This window comes from Suncus etruscus, chromosome 7 (assembly GCF_024139225.1).
Source record: "Suncus etruscus isolate mSunEtr1 chromosome 7, mSunEtr1.pri.cur, whole genome shotgun sequence".
Lineage (NCBI taxonomy): Eukaryota > Metazoa > Chordata > Mammalia > Eulipotyphla > Soricidae > Suncus > Suncus etruscus.
The window spans coordinates 49,035,353-49,061,767 of NC_064854.1; the positions used below are offsets into that span (position 1 = coordinate 49,035,353).

A 26,415-nucleotide genomic window follows, 5' to 3' on the forward strand; every position below is an offset into this window, starting at 1 on the left:
AAAGGACAGAACTAAGTATAAAGCCAGAGTCTACAAACAATGAAATCATGAGACCCATACTTTAACAACCAAAATTTAAAATGGGCCTGTAATGTTGCCATATTGGGCATAGGGTGGTGGTGGCATAGGATAGACACTGGAAGCATTGTGAAGGAGGTTAATACTAGTGGTAGATGGGTCCTAAAATATTGTATTTCTGAAACCCAACTATGAAAAACATTTTAAAATCACAATGCTTTCAATTTTAAAAATGAGTTGTAGGAGATCAGATAGCCAAAAATTAACCAAAGAGGCTACACAAATAGTTAAAAGGCACATAAAAATGTTCTTTAATTTATTACCAAGTAAAAGCAAACAACAATGACAATGATTTCAAGAAACTGAAGCAGACAGAAAGATATGCAACAGCTCCTCTTTGACACTGAAGAGCCATTTTTACTCCAGGTCAGTGCACCTTGGGAAAAAGAAGCACCAAGACCCATAATGAGGGAGCACTTTTAAATCAAACCTCCTGAACTATACCAAGAGACACTTTCTAAAGAAAAAGAGGCAGACATAGAGATTGGCACGATACTCCTCATAAACACAGAAGAGCTAATTTTACTCTAGTTCAGTGAGTCCCAAGAAGAGTGTGTCAACTCTACATCAATCTAGGACTACACATTTCTTCTAGCCAATAAGCCCCACCACAACATTAAACCACCATCACACTGCAAACCTCATAACAGAAAAACATGCAGAAACCCACAACACTTAGTGAATAAATACGGTAGGTTTGAAGACCCAATTAATATCAGCCACCTATACAGCCTCTCTAAGGACTTTAGTGAGGAAACATTAGGATGTTCAAGGAACTTGAGGAAATTACAGATACAGTCAACAAGAGCAGATTATATGAGAGCACAAATGATAAAAAGTCAAACAGTAACAGGTATAAAAATTGGTAGGGTAAATAAAAATCTCACTGGAAGGCCTCACTAACAGAATTAAAAGTTTAAAAGAAAACCTCAAATAAGTGAACAATTGCAATAGACCTTTGGGATAAATTCATCAAAAACAACATACATGGGGCCGGAAAGGTGGTGCTAGAGGTAAGGTGTCTGCCTTGCAAGCACTAGCGTAGGACAGATCGCGGCTTGATCCCCCGGTGTCCCATATGGTCCCCCCAAGCCAGGGTCGATTTCTGAGCACATGGCCAGGAGTAACCCCTAAGCGTCAAACGGGTGTGGCCCAAAAACAAAACAAAACAACAACAACAACATACATATATTTAAGGTCCGAGAGATCCAGGAGGAAAATCCTTATGAAGAATTAACAGTCAAAGACATTATTAAGAAGACCCCAGAGCTGAAAGTGCATGTACTCACTTCCTGGATAACCAAAGAGTTCCAGCTAAAAGATACTCATAATAAAGCATTCTAAGGCACATTCTTCTTTTTTTTTTATTTTTATTGTAGTCAAAGTGAATTACAAATCTTTCACAGTAATATTTAAAGCACATAGTGACAAGGAATGTGGGGCATTCCCACCACCAATGTTGTCCTCCCTCCACTGATGTTCCCAACATGCATCCCACATCTCACTCATTTACCCAACATAATGCTAATGAAACTATTCTCCCCTCATACAGCTTGTTATAGATTGGATATCAATTTTGTTGTCATTAACTTTGAACTTAAGGCACATTCTTGTCAAAATAAAAACCAGAGATAGATTGCTGAAAACAGCAAGATCAAAAAATTACCTACAGTGAAGCAAACTTAATATTTATAGCATATTTATCACAAGCAAATTATCCAGGCTATATAAAAAAGTGGTGGCTTTTACCTGTTGTGTTGTTCTATCTACCTTATGGTTTCAGGTCTCATATCAAGGTCTTTAATTCATATGAATTTTACCTTCATACATGGTGTTAGCTGGGAGTCTGAGTTCACTTTTTTACAAGTGTCTGACAACTTGTTGAAGAGGCTTTCCTTGCTCCATTTAGAAATTCTTGCCCCTTTATCAAAATTAGGTGAGTGTATGTCTGGGGAACATTCTCTGAGTACTCAAGCCTATTTCACTGATGTGAGAATCTGTCTTTATTTCAATACCATGCTGTTTTGATAACTATTACTTTGTAATACAGATTAAAATTGAGGAAAGTAATGCCTCCCATATTCCTTTTCCCAAGTATTGCTTTAGCTATTTGAGGGTGCTTATTGTTCTAAATGAATTTCAGAAGTGTTTGATCCACTTTGAAGAATGTTATGGGTATCTTTAGAGGGATCCCATTAAATATTTACAATGCTGCCAAATCATGAGCAGGGTATGTTTTTCCATTTCCACGTGTCCTCTCTTATTTCTTGGAGCAGGGTTTTCTTTGTATAGGTCCTTCATGTCTTTAGTCAAATTGACTCCAAGATATTTGAGTTTGTGAATGGGGTTGTTTTCTTAATGTCCATTTCTTCCCTATCATTATTGGTGTATAAAAAGGCCTTTGATTTTTGTGTGTTAATTTTGTAGCCTGCCACATTGCTATATGAATCTATTGTTTCTAGAAGCTTTATAAAGAGACTTTAGGGTTTTCTAAGTATAGTATCATGTCATCTGCAAACAGTCAGAGCTTGACTTCTTCCTTTCCTATCTGGATTCCCTTGATATCTTTCTCTTGCCTAATCGCTAGAAATAGATGGAAATATGTTAAGCTGAGAAGCTTCTCCACCTCAAAGTAAATAGTGTCCAAGATATAAGAACCACCCCTGAGTGGGAGAAACTATTCACCTGATACCCATCAGATAAGGAGCTAATATCCAAAATATACAAGACACTGACAGAACTTTAAAAGAAAAAATAATCTAATTTCATCAAAAATGGGGAGAAGAAATGAAAAGACACTGTCAAAGAAGAAATACAAATGGCCAAAAGACACATGAAAAAATGCTCCACATCACTAATCATCAGGGAGATGCAAATCAAAACAACTATGAGGTACCATCTCATGTCATAGAGATTGGCGTACATCACAAAGAATGAGAACAAGCAGTGATGGCAGGGATGTGGAGAGAAAGGAACTCTTATCCACTGCTGGTGAGAATGCCATCTAGTCCAACCTTTTTGAAAAGCGATATGGAGATTCCTAAAAAAAAAACCTAGAAATTAGGCTCCCATATGATCCAGCCATACCACTCATAGGGATATACCCTTGGAACACAAAAGTACAATATAAAAATTCCTTCCTCACACCTATATTCATTGCAGCACTATTTACAGTAGCCAGACTCTGGGAAAAAAAAACAAGATGCCCTTCAACAGATGAATGGCTAAAGAAACAGTGGTACATATACACAATAGACTATTATGCGGCCATCAGGAGACATGAAGTCATGAAATTTTCCTATACATGGGTGTACATGGAATCTATTATGCTGATTAAAATAAGTCAGAGGGAGAGAGAGACACACAGAATATTCTCACTAATCTATGGGTTTTAAGAAAAATAAAAGACATTTTTGCAATAATTTTCAGAGACAAAAGAAAGGAGGGCTGAAAGGTGCAGCTCACCACATGAAGCTCACCACAAAGAGTGATGAGTACAGTTAGAGAAATAAATACACTGACAACTATCATAACAATGAGAATAAATGAGGGAAGTAAAAAGCATGTCTAGAGTACAGAGTAAGGAAGAGGAAGATTTGGGACATTGGTGATGGGAATATTGCACTGGTGAGGGGGGTTATTCTTTACATGACTGAAACCCAACTACAATGATATTTGTAATCAAGTTGTTTAAATAAAGATATTAAAAATAAGTGGTGGCATATTGTTAAAAAAATCAATGAAATGAAAATTCACCACGAATACTTCACCCATCCAGACTATCATTAAGTTTTGAAGGAAAGAAAAACAGTGTAATGTCTAAAAAGGAGCTTACAAACCAAAAAAAAAATGTAAAAGAAGTGAGTTTAGTAAATTTTTGTGGTAGCCTCTTTCTTCTTTTATTAGTTACTTTATTTAAACATGTTTTCAATGTTACTCATAATACAGTTGTCTTTTAAACAGATACATCGTCATTCATTTTTTTGTTTTAGTCAGACAATGTACAACACTCTTGACCAGTGCACATTTCTTGAAACAATGTCCCCAGGTTCCTTCCTACCTTCTCCCATCTTTTCTCTTTCTCTCTGAATAGGAACTTTAAGGGATAATAAACCCCACAAAAACAACAAACACTTCAAAAAGTATGGCATAAAATTCCATGACAATAATTTATGTCAATGTCACAATTAAAAGACACAGAGAGGCAAAATGGATTCCAAAATTAAATCCAACATTTTACTACCTGCAAGAAATACATTGGAATAGTCATAGAAAAGACAGACTCACATCAAGCATTAGAAAAAAATAATTCAAGCAAACAGTTTCCTTATAAAAGGTCGGGGTAATACCAGATGTCAGGATTAAAATGGCTATTCAGACAAAAAAGGTCATTTCTTAATAATTAGTGGAAAAATCACACACTCCCAAACATGTATGCACCCAATAAGGGGCCAGCAAAATACTCAAAAAAATAGGTGATATATTAAGTTAACTGCATAAATATTACTGGCCATTCACCATTTTAAGAAACATTAGTCTAAAGATCATATTTATGGAATCTATTTCAAATGAACCACAATGTGTCTATTTTTTTTTACAAATCAAGATATATATATATATATTTATATTATAAGCAATGTTAGACAGGGTGTATCTTTTTTACTTTCTTACAACCCATAAAGTGGCAGAAATTCAATAAGATCATGTTATTTTCTTGGTGGGAATATAATTATTTTGCTTAGCACAAGTAACTAGACAGATGCAACTATGTACCTGGTTTATAGCATTAATATCCAAACAAGATGTCTTACCTTAAGTTTTCAGAACTAAATTCTGACTCTAGAAATTTGAGGAATTGTTCTCTTCCAACTGTGTCTTTCAGTGCTTCATCCATGCCAAACCCCCATCGTTTTACCCTTTGCTGGCTTGGTTCTTTACTGTAGGAGAGAAAGCAAAATCAACCATACTACTTTTGATAAAAGTCCTATATATTCTTGCTGTTACATTTTCCCTTAAAAATCCAATTTCATGAAGCCCCTATATTTTGATTTTTGAGTCATTTGGTCCTAGAAACTGACTTTGGAAAAACACCTGGAAGTGCTCAGAGCTTACTCCAGGTTCTGTCATAAGAGATCATTCCTAAAGGTGCTTTGGAGACAATATGGAGTTCTGGAGTCAATACAACTATAGTCAACAACGTGTAAGGCAGACATCCTACCTACTGTATGAACTCACTGGTTCCTCTTTAATTTTTTATATTATTTTTTATGGGATAGTGTGGACTGCATCAACCCTATCTGTGGCCAGAGCTTATCCTAGAGTCACTAGGGATACTAGTATGGGGTCACATGGGATGCTGGTATGAAACCAGAGTCAGCCAGGTGCAAGTTGGGTACAAGCCTTAACCACTATACAATCTTAACATCCCTGTTTAAATTGATTTAATAAAAAAAAAAAACCTTGATATTTTCTTTGATATTCAGGATATAGATATCCAAGAACTCTGTTAACTAGATAAGGCAAATAATAAGAGGTGATACTCAGGGGTCTCAAACTCAATTTACCTGGGGGCCGCAGGAGGCAAAGTCGGGGTGAGGCAGGGCTGCATAAGGGATTTCGCTTACCGAATATTCGCAATAAAAAATCGCAATTAACATTTGCATAACCCGAACAGAACTGCTCGGTGTATGCAAAAGTTTAATGCGATTTTTTCTTACCAATGCGATTTTTATTGCGATTATTTGGTAAGCGAATAATCATGAATACTGCGATATTTGAAGGCCGACCGCGAGCCACAAAATGTTGTACGGAGGGCCGCAAACAGCCCGCAGGCTGCGAGTTTGAGACCCCTGCGTCAAGATATTTTGACCACAAAAAAAAAATTATTTACAACTTCACAGTGCAGTTCTCTGTTGTACTGGGGAAAATATCCTGGGAAAGAAGTCTAAATTCTAATTTTGACTCTATTGTCAATGAAATGTGTTGCCTTATTCTGGCACAATGCTTGGTTTCTAGTCTCTTCCTGTGTAAACCACTTTCTAAAGGGACAGAAAGTGATATTTTTGTGATTGTTCAGACTGACAATTCTTTCCTATATCGTGATAAAAATAAGAGAACAAGAATTATGCTTTCCGGGCCGGAGAGCTAGCACAGTGGTGTTTGCCTTGCAAGCAGCCGATCCAGGACCTAAGGTGGTTGGTTCGAATCCCGGAGTCCCATATGATCCCCCGTGCCTGCCAGGAGCGATTTCTGAGCGTAGAGCCAGGAGTAATCCCTGAGCACCGCCAGGTGTGGCCCAAAAAACAAAAACAAAACCAAAACAAAAAAAGAGAATTATGCTTTCATCTTAACAGAAGTCAGTCTTGTCAGGTTCTCTTAAAGAGTTTGTAGTAAGTTCATTCTTATTTAAAAATAAAATTTATTAAGGCATGCTTATATCTGGTTTAACTAAGTATTGGTATAGCATTTATTTTAGGTAGAAACTTGCATCTTGTGACTTTATGAATTTTTAAGGAAGCTAAATGCAAGCTAAATTTCAAGAACAAAAGATTTCAGTTCTTTTTGTCTTGAAGCATTTGTATTCTATGTACTTGTCCTTTAAGAATCACAAGTCTTAATAGAAATGCAAATTTATGGGGCTAGAGATAGCATGGAGGTAAGGCATTTTCCTTGCATGAAGAAGGACGATGGTTCAAATCCCAGCATCCGATATGATCTCCTGAGCCTGCCAGGAGCGATTTCTGAGCATAGAGCCAAGAGTAACCCCTGAGCACTGCCGGGTGTGACCCAAAAACCAAAAAAAAAAAAAAAAGCAAATTTCTAAAATTCAAAACCATTACTTTGATCAAGAACTTTGGATATCATGACTAAATGCCATTTATGGACAGTAAACAAGGTATCACCTACCTTGCTTCAAGTTCCCATAAAGTAGTATCATCTGACAGCCATGGATTAGAAGGGTCAGGAGGCACCAGAAATGGGTCATATTCTAAATATTGTTCTGTGTAACTTAGCAAACTAGAGAGGAAAAAAAAGCCATTTCATTTTCCGTAGCTTTCTGCTGAAATTTTTATATCTAGTCTAATGTGAGGGAAATCATATAAAAACATCTGACCAAGAAATCATTATTTGCAGAATTAATCCAATGTAAATTTTACATTTTAATATCTTTCTTTTTTTATGTGCTCCCTGGAATAAAAATCTAAGTTATTTTTCTCCCCTATATACATAAGCATCTCTCTAATAAAATAGAAATGGTCTAGGTGTGAAAGAAAATTTTAAGGGTCAGCTTTAATCTTGATAACCAATCCTCCTACAAGTAAACCCATAATGCCACTAAAAGGGAGGGTAATCATTGACAAAAAAAAACAACTATTTAAAAATATATATGTATTTAAATCAAGAGGAAGCAAAGTAAAGGATGCCTCAAACTGAATGCTATTATGATTAGATTTGAATAAAGAAAGAAAAGAAATAATACCTACATCAGATTAATTAGAATTCTATCATGCATTAACCAAGTGGTATGGATCTTAATATGGAGTTACAAAGGTTCTAGTTTGACAGACTTGTAATGTAAATTGAAAACTTTATTTCTTCCATCAGGGATAAAAAAGAGTCAACTTTGAATAGTCTGTCTTATTCTTGTTTTTCAAGGTTTAGATCCCTAAACCTGGATGATTCTGTCATTTAACCTGCAATGAAAATTTCTTGATATATTCTATATATGAAAAAGTAAAGCAAAAATAACATCAAAAATGTGTTTTAATTATTTACTCTTTATTCTACCCAGCAGTTCATTTATCATTTAACTATATTTGTTTGCCATAAGAATCTTAAAATTGTAAATGCATATATTTAAATACCCACCTATCAGCAACTTTTGACATTTTTAGACGATGTCTATCTAACTGCTTTTGCCAATATTTTATCTGAAAAAGAATTTAAATAATGGTCATATAAATAATGACATCAGAAAATGTTCATTTCTAAATTCTTAAAATATAATTTTAAATAATTTGCTTTTATAAAGTGAAAACACTGCAAAAATTTTAAGCCAGAGAAATTGGAAAGTTAAAAATCAATTAAAATCAATTTGAAACTAACCAATATACATTAGAATGATAATAAATTAAAATATATACCTATTTTATTAAAATATAATTTTATTTTAAAAGCTTTGCACAGATTTCTTTTTATTAAAAAGCTGAATTAGGATTGCAATTTGGTAATTCAGTTCCTAGATTCACAAAATAAATGTATTTCTTACTACAATTTAAAATAGATCCAGATTTAATACTTTCTCATCAAAGCATCAATGTTCTGTGTTTTGAAGCCATTCCTGTTAGTATCTGGGGGTCACTCTAAGGTACCCTAATTTGCTGGAGAGCAAATTAGCTTTCCTTAATACAAAACATGTGCTCATCCAATTGATCTATCTCTCTGACCAAGTGTTGAGAATAACTTCATAAAAAATTTCTGACATACATAAACAAATATGTAGAACTCAACTCGAGTTCAAAACTCAATTTAATTTGGGTTTAATTATCCTTACTGAAAGGATAAATACCATTATAATAAAATATTGGGAGGGAAACGGGCATAACTGAAATAATTCGAGCATTAAATATTTTTTGACAGAGAAGAAATGGGGTTTCTTCATGAAGGTCAAATTATCCATTAATTGGTAAAAGGAGAAATAACATATACCAGTGTTGAAAGGGAAAAAGTCAAGAGTTATAGAAATCAAGTTGTCAGAAAAAGACTAAGAACTCATTTGGTATATTTTGTCGCACCACTTTATTAAGCTGCTAACTTTTTGTCTTCTCAATATGTAAGACATTTCTGGAGTATAAAACAAATTTTGGTAGTGGATTTGCCTATAAATTAATAGAAATGATTTTTAAAATTTGCCCACACAAAAGGCTTCTGAATATTAAAGAATAAGTAATTTTGTTTATGCTTTATTTCTTTTATTTTAGGAGAGGGAATTGAACCCTTTTTATTCTTGAACCTGCCCCTTAAATATAAAAATTTTATAACATTCTTTTTCCTTAAATGTGAAAATTTTAGAGCCACCTCCACATACTTTATATTTTTAAGTGACCACACATCTTAAATTTAGATTAGTTTATTACCTAAAAATAAACCTTCTGGACAAAATAGTGAACCACACAACCTTAAAATATTCATTATATTAAAATGTATTAACTGAACTTCATTGTTAATTTTATAGGTTGTCCTACCTGCTGCTGTAACTCATCTTCTGTTGGAAGTTTAGTTTCTGGTATAGCTGTGTGCGTGGGACTGTGACTTCTAATATCATTTTGCAAACCATAGACAGACTGTATTAAAATAAAAATATGTTAATACTATTAGCATTAATAGCCAGAGCTTTAAAAGTAAATATTTATATTCATGAATTAGCTACTGACATATATTTAACATATTATAAAAATTCAAAAAGTAACCACCATTATAAATTATAAATATTATGTTATATCATGAAAAATGAGTGAATATATTAGCTTTTTAGGAAATAACTGAATAAATGGAGAAAGCATGATAAATTGCTTATAAAATTGGGGCACAAGTTAAAAAATTGAGTAACGGGGCCGGCAAGGTGGCGCTAGAGGTAAGGTGTCTGCCTTGCAAGCGCTAGCCAAGGAAGGACTGTGGTTCGATCCCCCTGGTGTCCCATATGATCCCCCCAAGCCAGGGGCAATTTCTGAACGCTTAGCCAGGAGTAATCCCTGAGCATCGAATGGGTGTGGCCCGAAAAACCAAAAAAAAAAATTGAGTAACAAAAATGCTATATTATATTACAGAATATAAAATTCTGTATAGAAAAGATAATAAAAATTTTACAAAGCCTATTTAAGATTGAAGAAAAAGATTTTTACATAGTAGAGATATTACATTAAGAAGCCCATAGTGGGAAACCATAGCCATAATACAGGAAGTATTGTGGTTGCCTTGCACCACTGACTTGGAGTAATCCCTGAGCCCTAACCCAGAAGTAAGCAAGTAGTAAAGCCCTGGGTGAGCATAGCCCCCAAAACAGCAATCAGTGGTCCTCAAACTTTTTAAACAGGGGGCCAGTTCACTGTCCCTCAGACCGTTGAAGGACCAGACTTTAGTGAAAATAAAAACTGAACAAATTCCTATGCACACTGCATATATCTAATTTTGAAGTGAAGAAACAAAACGAGAACAAATACAATATGTGGCCCGCAGGCCGTAGTTTGAAGACACCTGAGTCCTAAACAAAGAACAGTGACAACTGAGGCTGGAGTGATAGTCCTGCAGGAAAGCTAATTGCTTTGCCGATGACTGATTCAAGATTTATTCCTGGCACCCCAACCTCACCAAGAGTGATTCCTGAATGCAGAATAGGAGTAAGTCCTTGAGTACCACCCCACTAGTTTTGACACAAAAGCTATAATAATAATAATAATAATAATAATAATAATAATAATAATAATAATAATGTAATAGTAATAAAAATAAATCTACTGTATTTTCCGGTGTATGAGATGACCAGGCGTATAAGACGACCCCCTAATTTTACAATTAAAACTTAGGTTTAGGCCTATATGCACTGTATAAGACAGAACTGTTCCTGTGCTGCAACTGTATGCACCACAGTGAGCCAATCACAACAAGCAAAGGTTCAAAGGTTATACTGTAATAGACTTCCTCTCTGACTCTGGCCCATCTGAGCAGGCTTTTTACAGTGTAGATTCGGGTCCAGAACATTGTCTAATTTGCATGCATCAAAAGCATGGATTGGCTGAGTTGAGAGACAGTCCGAGCAGCCTTGCAGTGATTGGTGCAGGATCAAGTTGGAAAATTCGTTTCATGGCAATATCCAGATGATTATCATTTAGCAGCATATCCAGAGGTTTTTCAGGATATACTCAACGTATAAGACAACTCCCGATTTTTGGTTGACTTTTTTTTTTTTTCTTCTTTTGGTTTTTCAGGCCACAACTATTTGATGCTCAGGGGTTACTCCTGGTTAAGCACTCAGAAATTGCCCCTGTCTTGGGGGGATCTAACAGCGGTAGTGATCTTTCCTTGGCTAGTGCTTGCAAGGCAGACACCTTACCTCTAGCGCCACCTCACCGGCCCCTCGATTGACCTTTTTTTCGTTTCAAAAGTCATCTTATACGCTGGAAAATACGGTAATTGCTGAATTGAAAATCTGGCATTTGCATTTCCATGAAATTGACTCCTTAGGATCTAGTAAACCAGTAACACCAGGAACTCAAAGCAGCAAAAGCTATAAACATGTCCAGATATGGCTTATTCTGACCCCATTGCACCCCCTAAAATAATTGTATTGCTGATTTTATCTTGGGCAAAATAACCAGATACCCTAGCATTCTAAGGTGAACATTTTTTTAAATATTTTTAAAAATTGATTTACTGTGAGATGCAGTAACAAAGTTGTTCATGATTGAGTTCCAGTCATACAATGTCCAACACCCATCCCTTTTCTAGTGCACATTTCCCACCACCGATGTTCCCAGTTTCCCTCCTGCCCGAACCTCTGCTATCCCACTTACCTGTCTCTATTTCTCTTCTATCTCTCCTTTCCCCCCCCCCTCTCTCTCACACACACACACACACACACCCTTATCATTTCCTTTTATATTCTGTGGTTTACAATATTTTTACTAAAGGGGTATCATAATAACCTTCCTTCCTTCCTTCCTTCCTCCCTCCCTCCCTCCCTCCCTCCCTTCCTTCCTTCCTTCCTTCCTTTTTTCCTTCCTTCCTTCCTTCTTTCCTTCCTTCCTTTTTTCCTTCCTTCCTTCCTTCCTTCTTTCCTTCCTTCCTTCCTTCCTTCCTTCCTTCCTTCCTTCCTTCCTTCCTTCCTTCCTTCCTTCCTTCCTTCCTTCCTTCCTTTCCTTTCCTTTTTCTTCCATTCTTCTTTTCTTTCCCTTTCCATTTCCTTCCTGCGTTGCCCTTCCAAACCCTCTCTTTTTCTTTTCCTCTTTTCCCATGCCTCTCCCCCCCTTTTCCCTTTTCTTCTTCATCAAGTGAATATTAAATGCTAGTGAACTTTTTCCATTGAAATTCACGAATTAATACAGTGGAATTATAATATAATCCAATGAATAAATATTTAGCTAAAACTCTGATAGATGATATAAAGAAAATAAATTTGACCATAGGGCCTGAATTACAAGAACACTTTTTATTTTTATTAAAAATACAGAAAGGGCATTTTCAATTGTTTTTATTTGTACAAAATAATAATAAAAATAAAATAATTTCTGAGAGATAATTTTTTAGCAATGTAAAAACAGTTTTGTGTAAAGAAGCCTAAGAGAAACAGAAAGATAGAAGAAGAAAGAGAAATAATGATCAAAGAAAGGTCCTGTATACAAATGACCTTTTGCTCTGAAGACTAGAGAAATGCAGTGAATGGCTTTTGCAATAAGATTATATACAGTTTCTCCAAAATGTCTTGACATAAATTTCTCTGTATACATAAAAATTAAACTTGGTGTTGCCTCGGGGAGAGCCTTAAATTTTGAAGGATTTTTCAAATCTTTATCATGACCTTAAGGTTCTCTTACAGCTTGTCTTTTGGTGTTTTGTTTTTTGTTTTGTTGTTTTTGTCCTTATCTGGATAGTGCCTCAATTTCTCCAATTCCAAACAGCTTGACCTTTACATCTGAAAGGGATATTCTTCAGGTCTTTGGGATACCTCAAGTTTGTTTCTTTGATTAATTGTATAGCAGGCCCATTTTTACCACATACTTTTTATTTGATTTAGAAAGTCTGAAGTTAAATATGTAGGTTAGAGCAGGTGCAATAGAAAATTCAAGTACATGGAAACAATATGTTGTTTCACCTGTATGGAAAATTAACCCCAAAACTCAATCAGGTGGTTGGGTTTTACTAAAACCCTAGAAAACTGTATTTCCAGGCCTGGAGAGATAGCACAGCCAATCCAGGACCAAAGGTGGTTGGTTTGAATCCCGGTGTCCCATATGGTCCCCCGTGCCTGCCAGGAGCTATTTCTGAGCAGACAGTCAGGAGTAACCCCTGAGCACCACCGGGTGTGACCCAAAAACCAAAAAAAAAAAAAAAAAAAAGAAAACTGTATTTCCTTCAGATCAACTACTGTCTAAATGTAAGGGCATTTATAAAAATATCTTGGCAGGCTACTGTTGTAAAAATAGAAGTCCTAAGTTGAATTCATCTCTTTGGGATAAAAATCATCCCAACCCAATGGCCCAACCAGTTCTTGTCCTTGCTATGTTAGAGTATGAGATAACCTACTTCTGTGAACTTACTGAGGCCTTAAGACTCATTTTTATTTTTTTATTTTAAAAGTTTATTTAACTACTGTGAATACAAGGTTGTTTATAATTTATTTGTTTTGTTTCCTTTTGTTTTCACAGTTACATAATTTTTCATGATTGAGTTCCAGTCATACAATGTGCATACAATGTGTGAACCAGAGCAGTGCCATTACACATTTCAGGACAGGTCTGTACCTACAAATAAAGGCCCACACAGTGTACAAAAGATTAGAACATTTTTCCTTGGGTCTCTAAGAGAACGGAGACTGGATGACAAACAAATAGGGATCACCCATGTTTGCTTACCCATGTGGTAGGCAAACAATTTATACATTTTCAGCCCGCATGTTGAAGGCACATATCCATATTTCTTCAAGGAATATGCCAGGTTAGGCTATGCATTTTGTTCACAAGCCCTGTTTATTTGTCATCCAGTCTCTGTCCTCCCATGCTGAGTTTTAATAAACATATTTCTGTTTTTATACTCTCTTCTCTTTGTCATTTGATCTGATTGGGACTGGCCACCCTTCACCAGTACACATTTTCCTCCACCTATGTCCCCAGGTTCTCTCTCATCCTCCCCTAGTTGCTTCTGGGGCAGATATTTTTCTTCTCTCTCTCTTTCCCATTGTGCACACAGTATTGTAAAGTACTGTTGGTGAAAGAGTATCATGTATATTGTTTTATCTTCTTTATCTCTTTTCAACATCCAGTGCTTGTCCAGAATGATCATATTCAACTTTCTTTGTCATAGTAGTCTATTTTTTGCCCTAACTGCACTCCCCCACTCTTTGTGGCAAGCGTCCTCCTGGCTCTCATCTCTATTATCTCTTGATCACTTTTAAGAACAGATTTTATTCTTCAAAAAGCTATGTAACATATCTTATACAGGAGGCCAGATGAAACAGGAACTAAAAGACTCTTCAGAATGGAAAAGAAAAGAATAAAATTGTATGCTATGGCCATTATTTTCTAATTCTTTAAAAACTGTAGGGGCTGACGAGGTGGCACTAGAGGTAAGGTGTCTGCCTTGCAAACACTAGCCAAGGAAAGATCGCGACCGGGGTTCGATCCCCCAGCATCCCATATGGTCCCCCCAAGCCTGGGGCAATTTCTGAGTGCTTAGCCAGGAGTAACCCCTGAGCATCAAACGGGTGTGGCCCGAAAAACCAAAGAAAAAAACAAAAACAACTGTCCTTCCTAGATTAGAGAAAGCATTATTTTACCTCCTGAAGGGAGTAATATATATTATATGTATGAATATAAATATATATTATATATTGTAAATATACCTTATATAATATATAAAATATATATTAAAATTGCTGTTTAATTTATCTGATTTATTCTTAGCTGCCAACTCCAAAAGACAAACCGATTGTCTGGAGACATAAGTTAACATACAATTTCACCCCTTTACATAAGTAGGTTGATATCTTTTGCCAGCAGGAACAGTTATGCAAAGAAGAAACCTTCACTCCATGTATATCCTTAAAGATTTAAGGAGGTGAACTCTGAAGTGATAAAAATGTTGTAGAAGAATAGCTAGGCATCCTGATAATAAGTTTTAGAAAAATAATAAAATTACAAAAATGTTACCTAGTCCTGAACTAGCCAAAAGAACATAGTTTTGTTATGCAAATATTAAACTTATTTATAGAGAAATTGAGGTACTACTAAAATAAATAAAGTGAGATGCTAACCAGAGAAGAGTGGGCTCCCTTAGAGAAGGAGATGCTATAGATGAATCAAAAGGTAATTATAAGACTAAATGAAGTACCATATAGTGTCCAAGGCATTCCCTGTGACAACACTCAGATTGACTTTTATGTATGCAGACAACTCCAATCCAAGATAATTTGGAGAAATTGTGTATAAATGTCTTTCAAAAGGTATTCCCTGTTTGTTCCCTTCTGGAGAAGCCTTTGTTCTCTCTTGAACACAATTCTCTTTCCAATTTTCTAAGTAAATTTCTTTCAGTAAAACAATTTCATTCTTTTTTCATCGTCCTGAATTTCAGGTAATGGTCCTGAATTCCTGTGATGAGTTGGGCTGGCTTTCCTTTTATCCCAAATTCTCTCTCAGTCTGCACTCACAGATCTCTATAATGCTTTATTATTTGAAGATTTGACTAGTGATGAGATCATACCTGGCATCAGGTAACAGTGACAGAGATAGAACAAGTAGTTTTATGCCTCTAGAGTAAGTGCTTTATCACTAACTCACAGCCCTACACCTCACAGAATTTGTATGTATATACATATATTACATATACACATACATATGTATATAAATACATACAGTCTAGGAACTTGGCTGTACAGAACAAAGGGACTTCAGATGCCGCTTTACAGCTACATGGTGCCACTGATGCTACATAAGCATCCATCCCAGGCTGATACTATTAGCAGACTTGACTAGTCCAAACCATGCCAGGCATTATGCCAGGTGCTGAGGTGAGTTGAGCAAAGAAGTGGAAGAACTGTTTTCTTAAGGTTACTGACACCACGTCCTTTTTTACCTATGTAAAAATCATTTGAATTGGGACTGAAGCAATAACACAGTGGTAGGGCATTTGCCTTGCATGTGTCCTACCCTGGATGAACCCCAGTTTGATTTCTGACATCCCATATGGTCTTCTGAGCCTGCCAGGAGAGATTTATGAGTGCAGAGCAAGAAGTATCCTCGAAGCACCACTGGTTGTGACAAACAATTTTTGAATTGGTTATATATAAAGAACACATAGATTCACTAATGTTATTATGTTTGCTTTCACGAGGAAATATGAAGTTCTGCCATCTTTGTCCATTCTAAAATTTTAAAGTGATCTGGAGAGAGAGTCTCACCATTGCATATAGGATGCTTTTAATATTTGAAGGTGAGATTTCCTTGCAAGTTTGCTTTGAAGAATACATATAGATAGAACTGAGGTCACAGAATTAAAATTAATGCTAAAACACTACAGAAATCATGGAAAGTGAAGGAGACAAGCAGGTTATATAAAATTATTTTACTAATTACATAATACTAATAATATTATTAATATTTATAAATACATTTATAGTAAGGAAATGTATACAAATAGCTATGAGGGAGATAGAGGTGTGGGATTGATAAATCTGGAGGAGTTTAGAAAAAAAGACACTAGTTGAAAATTTTTGTTTGTTAGAATAAAATGTTTTTTTTTTTACAGAAATAGAAGAATTGTTCTTTTTTAGGAAGACAGCTCATTTCTCAAAGATCAGCATATTTAATATCTTGTAAAAGCAAAGATTGTACCATAAATTAATGTCTCAATTTGGAGCATAGTCCAGGGCCATAGAGATAACGCAATAGGTAGGGTACTTGTTTTGCATGGGTTTGATATCTCTAAGCTCTAATAGTTTCCCAAGCATTTCAGGAGTGATTCCTGAACACAGAACCTGCAGTAAACCTTGAACACTGCTGTATGTGGCCCTTCAAAAAGAAGGCATGTAAACTCTTTTAAATAATGAGAAACTTGGGCCAGAGCAATAGCACAGTGGTAGGGCATTTGTATTGCCCACGGATGACCCAGCATAGACCTGGGTTTGATCCCTGGTATCCCATATAGTTCCCTGAGTCTGCCAGGAGTTGCACCTCCAGGTGGAGCCTCCAAATAAAGACAAACAAACCCTCAATGAAACTAGTCTAAACAAATGAGTTCACTTTTAACACATTAAAAAATAAAATATGAGTGACTGGATATGGCTCTAATCAGGACATTGATTACATAGATTATAATATCACCCAGCAATATTTGTTTAAAAACAGGATATAACATATATTTTGCATCAAAGAGGAAGCATGGAATAAAAGACAATGGGGTATTTTAGATGGGGAATCAATGTAAGCCTCTACCATGCTCAGAGAATGAAGATGGTAGTTCTGATGACTTGAAGAGTACCAACCACCTATGAAGCCTTTCAGATAAGGACTTTAGAGAAGAAAAATGGAGGATCCTCATAGAACTCAAAGAAAGCATGGAAAAAAACTGAACAAATCACAAATAAGAATCAAGAATATGAAAGTAGAAATGAGAATACTTCAAACTGAAATAAAAAAGGACTGAAAAACTTGGTAGGTAAAATGAAAATTTCACTGGAATGCCTCTTCAACAGCAGCTGAGGACAAAAATCCATAAGCTAGAAGATGAGATGCATAAAACTCCATACAACAGAACAGGTTGGAAAAGATCATTAAAAGAAACAGACAATGGAAAAATCTTCAAGGAATATTAACAGTCAAAAATAGAAGATTTTGATAAACTCAAACAGGAGTAACATAAGAATATTTGGAGTCCCAGAAACCTAGGAAGAGAATCCCCATGAAGAATCAACATTCAAGAACATCAATGTTGGGTCGGGAGAGATAGCACAGCGGCGTTTGCCTTGCAAGCAGCTGATCCAGAACCAAAGGTGGTTGGTTCTAATCCCAGTGTCCCATATGATCCCCCATGCCTGCCAGGAGCTATTTCTGAGCAGGCAGCCAGGAGTAACCCCTGAGCATTGCCGGGTGTGGCTCCCCCCCAAAAAAATACAAAAAAAATAAAAATAAAAAGAACATCAATGCTAAGAAACTTTTATAGCTAAAGAGTGCACACAACCAAATCTTACATGCTGAAAGAGATCCAAAGAAAAGCACCCAAGACACATCTTAGTCACAATGATGAATCCCACAGATAGGGATAGAAAACTGAATGAAGCAATATCCAAAGGAAACTTACATACAAAGGAGCATCCTTAAGATGTACAGTATATTTCTCACAAAGAAACCTTGACTGGATGTCAGTGGTGAGACATAATAATAAAACTCAATAAAATTAATGCATTGCTAGATTACTTCACTCAGCCAGACTTACCTTTAGGTTTGAAGAAAGATAGATAGCTTCACAGTTAAACAGAAGCTCAGTAACTTTATAGACTCAAACTATCTCTAAAATTTAACTAAAAGATTTATTTTAAGACAAGCCAGTCCAACAGACATACCAAACTTTTATAAAAAGATGACACTAAATCCCAAGACAATTATCTTTCTCAATGGCAATGGACTAAATGCACAAAATAAGAGATACATACAGAGTGACAAAATGGATCAAAAAGCTAAATCCAATGTTTTGCTGCTTACATAAACATATTTGAATATTCAGAAAAAAAACATAGACTCAAAGTCAAAGGTAGGAGGATAATTATTCAAGGAAACGATTACCTTAAAAAGACACACATCACATAGAACAAGAAAATCAGTGCTGGCGGAATGTGGAGAGAAAGAAAGTCTCATTCACTGCTGGTGGGAATGCCATCTAGTCCAATCTTTATGGAACATAATATGAAGATTCCTCAAAAAAACTGGAAATTGAGCTCCCATATGATCTAGCCATATCACTCGTAGGGATATATCCTAGGAACACAAAAACACGATACAAAAATACCTTCTGCATACCTATTTTCATTGTAGTACTATTTACAATAACCAGAATGTGGAAACAACCCAGATACCTGACAACAAATGAGGGCTGTAGAAACTGTGGTAATATACACAATGGAATACTTTGAATTAATCAGGGAAATAATGAAGTCATAAAATTTTCATATACATGGATGGACATGGAAAATATTATGCTGAGTGAAATAAGTCAGAGGGAGATAGACATAGAATAGTCTCACTCATATATGGGATTTAAGCAAAATAAAAGAGATTATAAAAAGCTGCTGCCTCACTCCCTGCCACTTTCCTGTGAGACAGCCAGGAAGATGAAGCAAACATAAGTTTTTCAGGGCCCAACACCCATAAGCTGTCCCCACCAATAAGGGTGGAGACTTATGCCTGTTATGTGTTTGGGCACAAGACAATTATTACAAATGGCTACTGCCTCACTTCTGCCACTTTGCTGCGTGAGACAGCCAAGAAGATGACAGTGAATATAATCTCTTCAGGGCCCAACACTCAATAAGCTGTTCCTGCCCAATAAGCATGAAACCAGAGGAGTGTGGTCACTCTGCTTTGCTCTGTGGCCGCAAGCATCTTCTAGCTCATGAACTCCACCACAACATATATTTAAAAAAACTACAAGTGTGGCAATGGGAAAACAATGCAGACAACACCTTGCATAGAGAATGAAGATGGCAACTCTGATGACCCGAAAAGTACCAACCAGCTAGATATACTTTCAAATAAGGTTTTTAGAGAAAAAATATGGAGAATATTCATAGAACTCAAAGAAAGCATAGATAGAGCTAAACAAACCACAAAGAGGAAATAGGAAAACTTCATAATCTGAAACAACAGGGCTAAAAATCTTGGTAGATAAAATGAAAGCCTCAATGGAAAGCCTCATGAACAGAGTAACAGCAGCTGAGGACAGAATCAATGAGCTGAAAGATGAGATGCAGAACAACTCCATACAGAAGGAGGGATCAGAAAAGAACCTTAAAGCAAATGATCAGACAATGAAAAAACTACTCAAAGAACATGAACAGTTGAAAATAGAAGTCTTCGGTAAACTCAACAGAAGCAACATAAGAATCATTGGGGTTCCAGTGACCCAAGAAGAAAATAATAATAAGAGGAGGGGACAAAGAGTGAGAAGAAGAATAAGGAGGAGAAAGAAAATGACGACAATGAAGAAGGAGAGTAAGAAGAATAATAAAAAGGGAAGAGGAACAGAAGGAGAAAGAAGAGGAGGAAGAAGAAGAGGAAGAAGAGAAGAAAAAAGAAGAGAAAAAAGAGGACAAAAGGAAGGATGAGGAGGCCAGGGATGTGATTCAATTTGTAGAGCAGATGACTTAATCCCAGATGATCTCATTTTCATGCTCTAATATTCACACAACTTGTATGAATTTGTGTATATATATGTATGTATGAAAATATGTGATATACTTGTGCATGCTTACATCTAATAAACTACTGAAAAAAGAAGAAAGAGAAAGACAGTATTGTAAAAATACCCAGAGACAATAAAGATGAGGGCTGGAAGGACCAGCCCACAATTTGAAGCTTACAACAAAGAGTGGTGAGTGCAGTTAGATAAATGACTACACTAAAAATTATCATGACAAAGGTAGTAGTGAGAGAAATAGAATGCCTTTCTGGAATACAGGCAGGGGTTGGGGGAGGAAGGGGATAGGGGACATTGGAGGCAGAAAGGTTACACTTGTGAAGGGCGTGTTCTTTTTATGATTGCTACCCAACTACAAACATGTTTGTAATCATGGTGTTTAAATAAAGATATTACTTAAAAAATAAACACAGTATTGTACTGTTAATAAAAAAAAAAGGATAGGGTGGCTATAACAATATCAAATGACACAGACTTTAAAGTAAAAAGTTTATAAGGTCAAGAGACCCAAACTATAACAAAATGGACCTCTTACACTAGTAGACCCTAGGCTAATGGGGGCATTATAGGATGCATCCTGGAAACTGGTGAAGGGAGGGAGATCAACACTGGTGGTGGGAATGCCCCTAACTCACTATCACTATATGCCTGAAATACAACTGTGAAAAACTTGTAATTACAAGGGTCTCAACATAAAAATTTAAAAAAGTTATAATCGACAGAGATGGACATTCCTTAAAAATCAAGGGATATGTACAATAAGAAGAAATCATACTCCTAAACATATACACACCAATGCATATATTTAAAATATTTAAAACAATTGCTGACAAATTTGAAGAAAGACATGAATGCAATGTAATAGTGGGAGAATTCAATACTGCTTGTAACCCCTCAATTGGTCAACCAGGCTTACACCTAATGGTAATATACTGGCTATAAAGGAAAATATAAAAGAGTGTCTTAGTATAGTAAACACACACACAAAACTTCCTCCCCATAAAACTGGAAACACATTCTTGTCCAATGTAGATTAGTTATTCTGCAAGATAGATCATATGCTGGCTCATAAAACATACCTCATAAAATAAAAAGGATCAAATCTTATGAAATAACTCCTAAGATCACAACGCACAAAAATTAGATGTGAATTATAAATAAATCCAGAGGAAAACTTAAAAATATGCAAATTATACAGCTCATGCCTGATTAAAAGTGGGTCAGAGACAAAAAAAAAAGAAAAGAAAAAGAACAAAATCAAAGAGGAAATCAAAATATTCTTGGAAACAAATGAGGCCAAAACACAAATTATTAGAATTGTAGGAAATAGCAAAAGTGGTACCAAGATGAAAATTCAGAGCTATGCAAGCACTCATCAGGAATGAAGAAAGGGACATAATAAATAATGGCATAGCTTATAAAATTGGAAAGTTATCAACAAAATAAAAACCTATAATAGACATATGGAGGAAATAATAGAGTTTTGAAATTAATAATTTGAAAATCCAAAAAATAGTCAAAAAGAGCAACAGAAGCAGGAATTGGTTCATTGACAAAACAAACAAGATGGATAAACCAGTAGCAAGACTCACGAAGAAAGGAAAAATAACTTAATAGACCAAATTAGAAATGAAAAGGGGAAATTACTATAGATACTACAAAAATTCAAATGTTAACCATAGACTATTTTGAGCAACTCTATGCTACCAAAAAAAAAAAAAAAAACAACCTGTAAGGAATGGACAAATTATTGGTCTCGAATGATCTCCCAAGGTTGAAGCAAGAAGACAGTTCATCTTGTTCTGTTGTCTGAACAGACCATCACTATTGACAAAAAATAAAGTGGTAAACAAGTCTTCCCCCCAAACAAAAGCCTTGTCAGATGGATTCACTTAGGGATTTTTCAAATTTTTCAAGAGAACATAATGACTATCCTTTTCAGGCTTTTCCAGAAAATTGAAGAAACAAAGCCACTCCCAAATAGTTTTTAAGAATCTAACATCACCCTGAAACCAAAAGCTTATAGAGATCACACACACACACACACACACACACACACACACACACACACACACACACACCCCAAAAAGAGAGAACTACAGACCATTATTCCTGGTGAACACAGATGCAAAGATCCTAAACAAATCCTCAATTATCAGTACTCAAGTGTTCCAAATTGGGTGCATACAGCAGTCGGAGTTCCAGTCAGAGGATGGAGACAAAAGAAGGTTAGAGAAAGGAGTGTATATATGCTTTATGTAAGAAAGATAATGGATGAATGAACTTACCATTTTTACATAGTCAAACCTGGTAATGCTGATGTGACAGATAAGTATTAATGCCTTTATTAATAAACGACCTGCTCTATTCTTGACCAACACCCAGAATTCTTTGTAAGTAATGGGGTGCCCCAAATGGAGATTTCTTAAGTATTGCTAGGTTTATGCAAAGGAACAAGTGAAGTTTATTCACCTATCTGATAAGGTTCAATGTGAAGGTAGAGAGAAAAACTATTTTTCTGTAGCTGATCGAATTAACTGTAGTCTAGTCAGCTTACCTTAAAGCTCACTCCTCTTGGATAACTGATATGGTAGTGTACTTGCTTGTTGTAATAGATGGGTCATTAAGGAACTAAAAGCTTTGCATGCTATTGCTACCCTGACTATGATAGTAGGAGTCAGAACTTTACCAGTGAGAACTTAGACTGAACATTAAAGTAGAAGTAACTCAGAGCCATGCTTTATGTAATTGTAATAAACTTTGGAAGTCCTGGGCCTCCTCTCTCTGCAACACCTGATTTCATTAGAGATCTGAGGAAGATCAGCAGCAAATGTTCAGTGAGCAAGAGAGCAGCTATATCAATATTATTTGGTTTTGTGCTCAACTTCTATGTCACCATCACAGAGTGAGGATATTCTATGTTCTGTCCTCCCAGAGATAGAGAGGACCATTTACTACTCAGAGCCTGATAATTTTAAGTTATACTCCTCTGTCTCAGTGATCTTATCTTTTTCAGATGTTGATAACTGCAAATCCAAACTAGCCAATTGTCTGAACACCCATTAAGATCTAAGGTAACGTGAGATTTCACCTTGTCTTATAAATAGAACCTACAGTCCTTTGCCAGCCTGAACAAGTTACAGAAGATGGATGTTTGACCACACATTAATTAATTCATTCAAAGATGGTGAAATCTCTAGAAAAAAATGTGAAACAGGAAAGTCAGCAGGAAAGGTGTCAGCAGGAAAGGTTGAGAGGGGTTAGGGGAACTCAACTAGCTAAGGTCATTGACATTAATTGAAACTTACACTGTACCTGTCTGTCTCAGAAGTTGGGGACGTAGAAAGAATGAACTGGACACTAACATTTAAAGATGATCAGTGATGGTAGTTAAGAAGCAAAGATTTTTATCTTTCCCTGACAATAATAAGTTTTATTAGTAGAAGGCATTTCTGTTTGAATCATTGCAGGAAAGGCAATGGATCCCTACAGTCTGTCTCTCTAGACAACTGGATTATAGGGATTATGTTGTTGTCCTCTCCACTCCAACCACTGTTAAAATTGAAAGATTGAATAAGACACAAGAGAACTGCCTTGTTCTTCAAGATGGGACTTACCCACCCAGATGAGAAGGAAGCCTGAAGATTCAGCTGACTCAGCTCCCAGAATGAGGGCAGAACGCAGATCATCCTGATAATCTTGCTGATGGTGGTGGGTGACCATGAAACGAGTGGTGGGAATAAAACCCCCATTTGCTTATGGACTACACTTGGACTTTTATTCGGACCATAGATGGAGATTTGTGAGTCAAACTGTCACCCTAGGTATTCATCTCCTAAAGTTTTTCTTATGGAATTTGTTTAGGGATTCTGATTATTCTCCAGAATATCTCCTCACCATTTTTATTCAGGTACACATAAGTGCAGTAAAGATGACTATACTAAGGTCCCAGTTTGTGCCAATAGATAGGGATAGGACATTAAAGTCAAAGATTTGACTCAAGGTGGGAATGTAACGCCTAGAGCAGAAGAGACTCCATTTGGTCAAACCAATGTTAAGTTTATGTTTAAGGATAACAAGGCTAAGTTCCATATAAGGGTTAAGTTTCTATTCCAGCAATACTGATGCAGATCCCAAGGCTTTATAAACCACAATATAACCAACCAATGATAATGATACAGACCCAAAGGCCTGATAAATCACAATATAATGCCCCTAACAATAATGGCACAAACTCCAAGGCCCTCTAAAACACAATATACCATCCTAGATCCATATCCATAAAAGGTCATGATGAAACACCCTAGAAATACCCATAGTCAATCACCTTAAAGGTAAAAAAATTCCTGTTTTTAGTCCTATATAACCTGGCTTGTAACCCCTGAGTGGGGTCACATCCTGTGGGAGGTAACCCTGTTCAGTCATTTTGTAGCTTGTTGGTTGATGGAATAAAGTTTTGACTTGCTTCATTACAATTGTGTGGTCCTGTCTTTGGACTCCTTGTCCTAACATTCAATAAGATGAAGACAAGTTTTCAGCTAGTGCACATAGAACATTCTCCTTTTACAGTTTAGGACATAAATCTTACTTAAATATATTCACAAATAAAAGAATCATATCAAGCAATCAGAACACAATGCACAGAGATAAAAATTAAACATAAAATTATGTGGAGAAACTCTAATGCCTAGATATTGAACAATATGCTACTAAATAACAGCTGTGTCAAAGAGAAAATCAAGTAAAAATCAAAAGTATACCTTGATATTAATGATAATGAAGAAACAAGTTAACAAATGTTATGAAACATATCAAAACCTGTCATTAGGGGGGAAGCTCATAGCAATATAGGAATAAGGAAAAAATAAAAAGATAAAATCAGCAACCTAAATTCAGACCTTAATTTCTGGAAACCCACCAACAAATGAATCCAAGGACTAGTAGCAAAAAAGAAATAATAAAAACCAAAGCAGCAGTCAACAATATAGAAACCAAAAAGCAATGCAAATAAATAATAAAAGCAGGACTGGTTCTTCCAAAAAATAAACAAGATCGATAAGTCTTTTACAAAAACACAAGGGAAAAATAGAAAATGCTCAACTATATTCTATCAGAAACAAGAAATTATAACAGGAACACTGACATCGAAGACATCATGCAAGTTTAGTATGAAAAACTCAACTCTGGTTAAGCAAGAGAAATTAGAATAAAATGGAATGATTCCTAGAAATAACTAATATCCCCAAACTAAATAAGAGAATGTTAAAAGCCAATCACAAGCTAAGAGATTAAAACAATAATTAACTTTTTCCCCAAGAATAAAAGTCCTGGCTCAGATGAGTTTTATGAAACTTTCAAATAAGACATTTTACTGTTGACAATTAAATTCTTCCAAAATATTAATTAAAGAGGAATCCTATCTAATACTTTCAGTGAAGCTAATAATTCCAAGAGTTACCAGAAATACTGCAAAAAGAGAAAATTTCTGATAAATCATTTTATGAATTACAATAAAAAGGAAATAGATTCAAAATATGATCAATGCAAAATCAACATATTAGCAAACCAAATATAAAAAATCATACACTATGTTCAAGCAGAATTCATTCTAATGATACAATGATGGTTAAAAATATGCAAAAAATTGGGCTCCCTGTGTGTGACACCAGGCGGGGAAAATCCGCAAAAGTACACCGGCCCAGTGGGGCTCAGCTGTGAAAGACTGTGAGTGTGACCTGTCTATGTCTGTCTACTGTCCTCTTGCGTGAAACTCTTGCGAGTGGGGCAAAAAGAGCCTCCAGAAACCTCGCTTGCCCAGATGCCATTTTCAGGGAGGGACTTCAGAGCATAAAAACCGGCTAACCTTTGCAAAAGCTGGCTCCCTGTGTGTGACACCAGGCGGGGAAAATCCGCAAAAGTACACCGGCCCAGTGGGGCTCAGCTGTGAAAGACTGTGAGCCCTAAGATTTGACCCAGTGTGAGGCTTCATCCACGGAGGACTCCCCTCCCTTAGAGGCAAGTCAGCCCATCCAGAAAGGGAGGAGCCAGAGGAGTGTGCTGCCTACATCATATAGACAATGAATACCACCACAACACGTAGAAAAACCCACAATACAAGTGTGACAATGGGGAAACAACGCAGGCCAGCATCAGACATAG

At 36.0% G+C, this 26,415-nt stretch overlaps 1 protein-coding gene across 2 annotated transcripts in view; it reads right to left on the minus strand.

Moving 5' to 3' along the window:
* The window catches only part of RGS7 (regulator of G protein signaling 7), a 306,416-nt gene that overhangs the window by 43,011 nt on the left and 236,990 nt on the right, over positions 1-26,415 (minus strand). For both annotated transcript variants that reach the window (XM_049776515.1, XM_049776514.1), the window contains exons 11-14: positions 9,324-9,422; positions 7,948-8,009; positions 6,985-7,095; positions 4,890-5,015 (exon numbers count right to left, since the gene is read on the minus strand). In XM_049776515.1, coding sequence (XP_049632472.1) covers positions 4,890-5,015; positions 6,985-7,095; positions 7,948-8,009; positions 9,324-9,422 — 398 coding nt within the window. The remainder of the gene's footprint in view (positions 1-4,889; positions 5,016-6,984; positions 7,096-7,947; positions 8,010-9,323; positions 9,423-26,415) is intronic.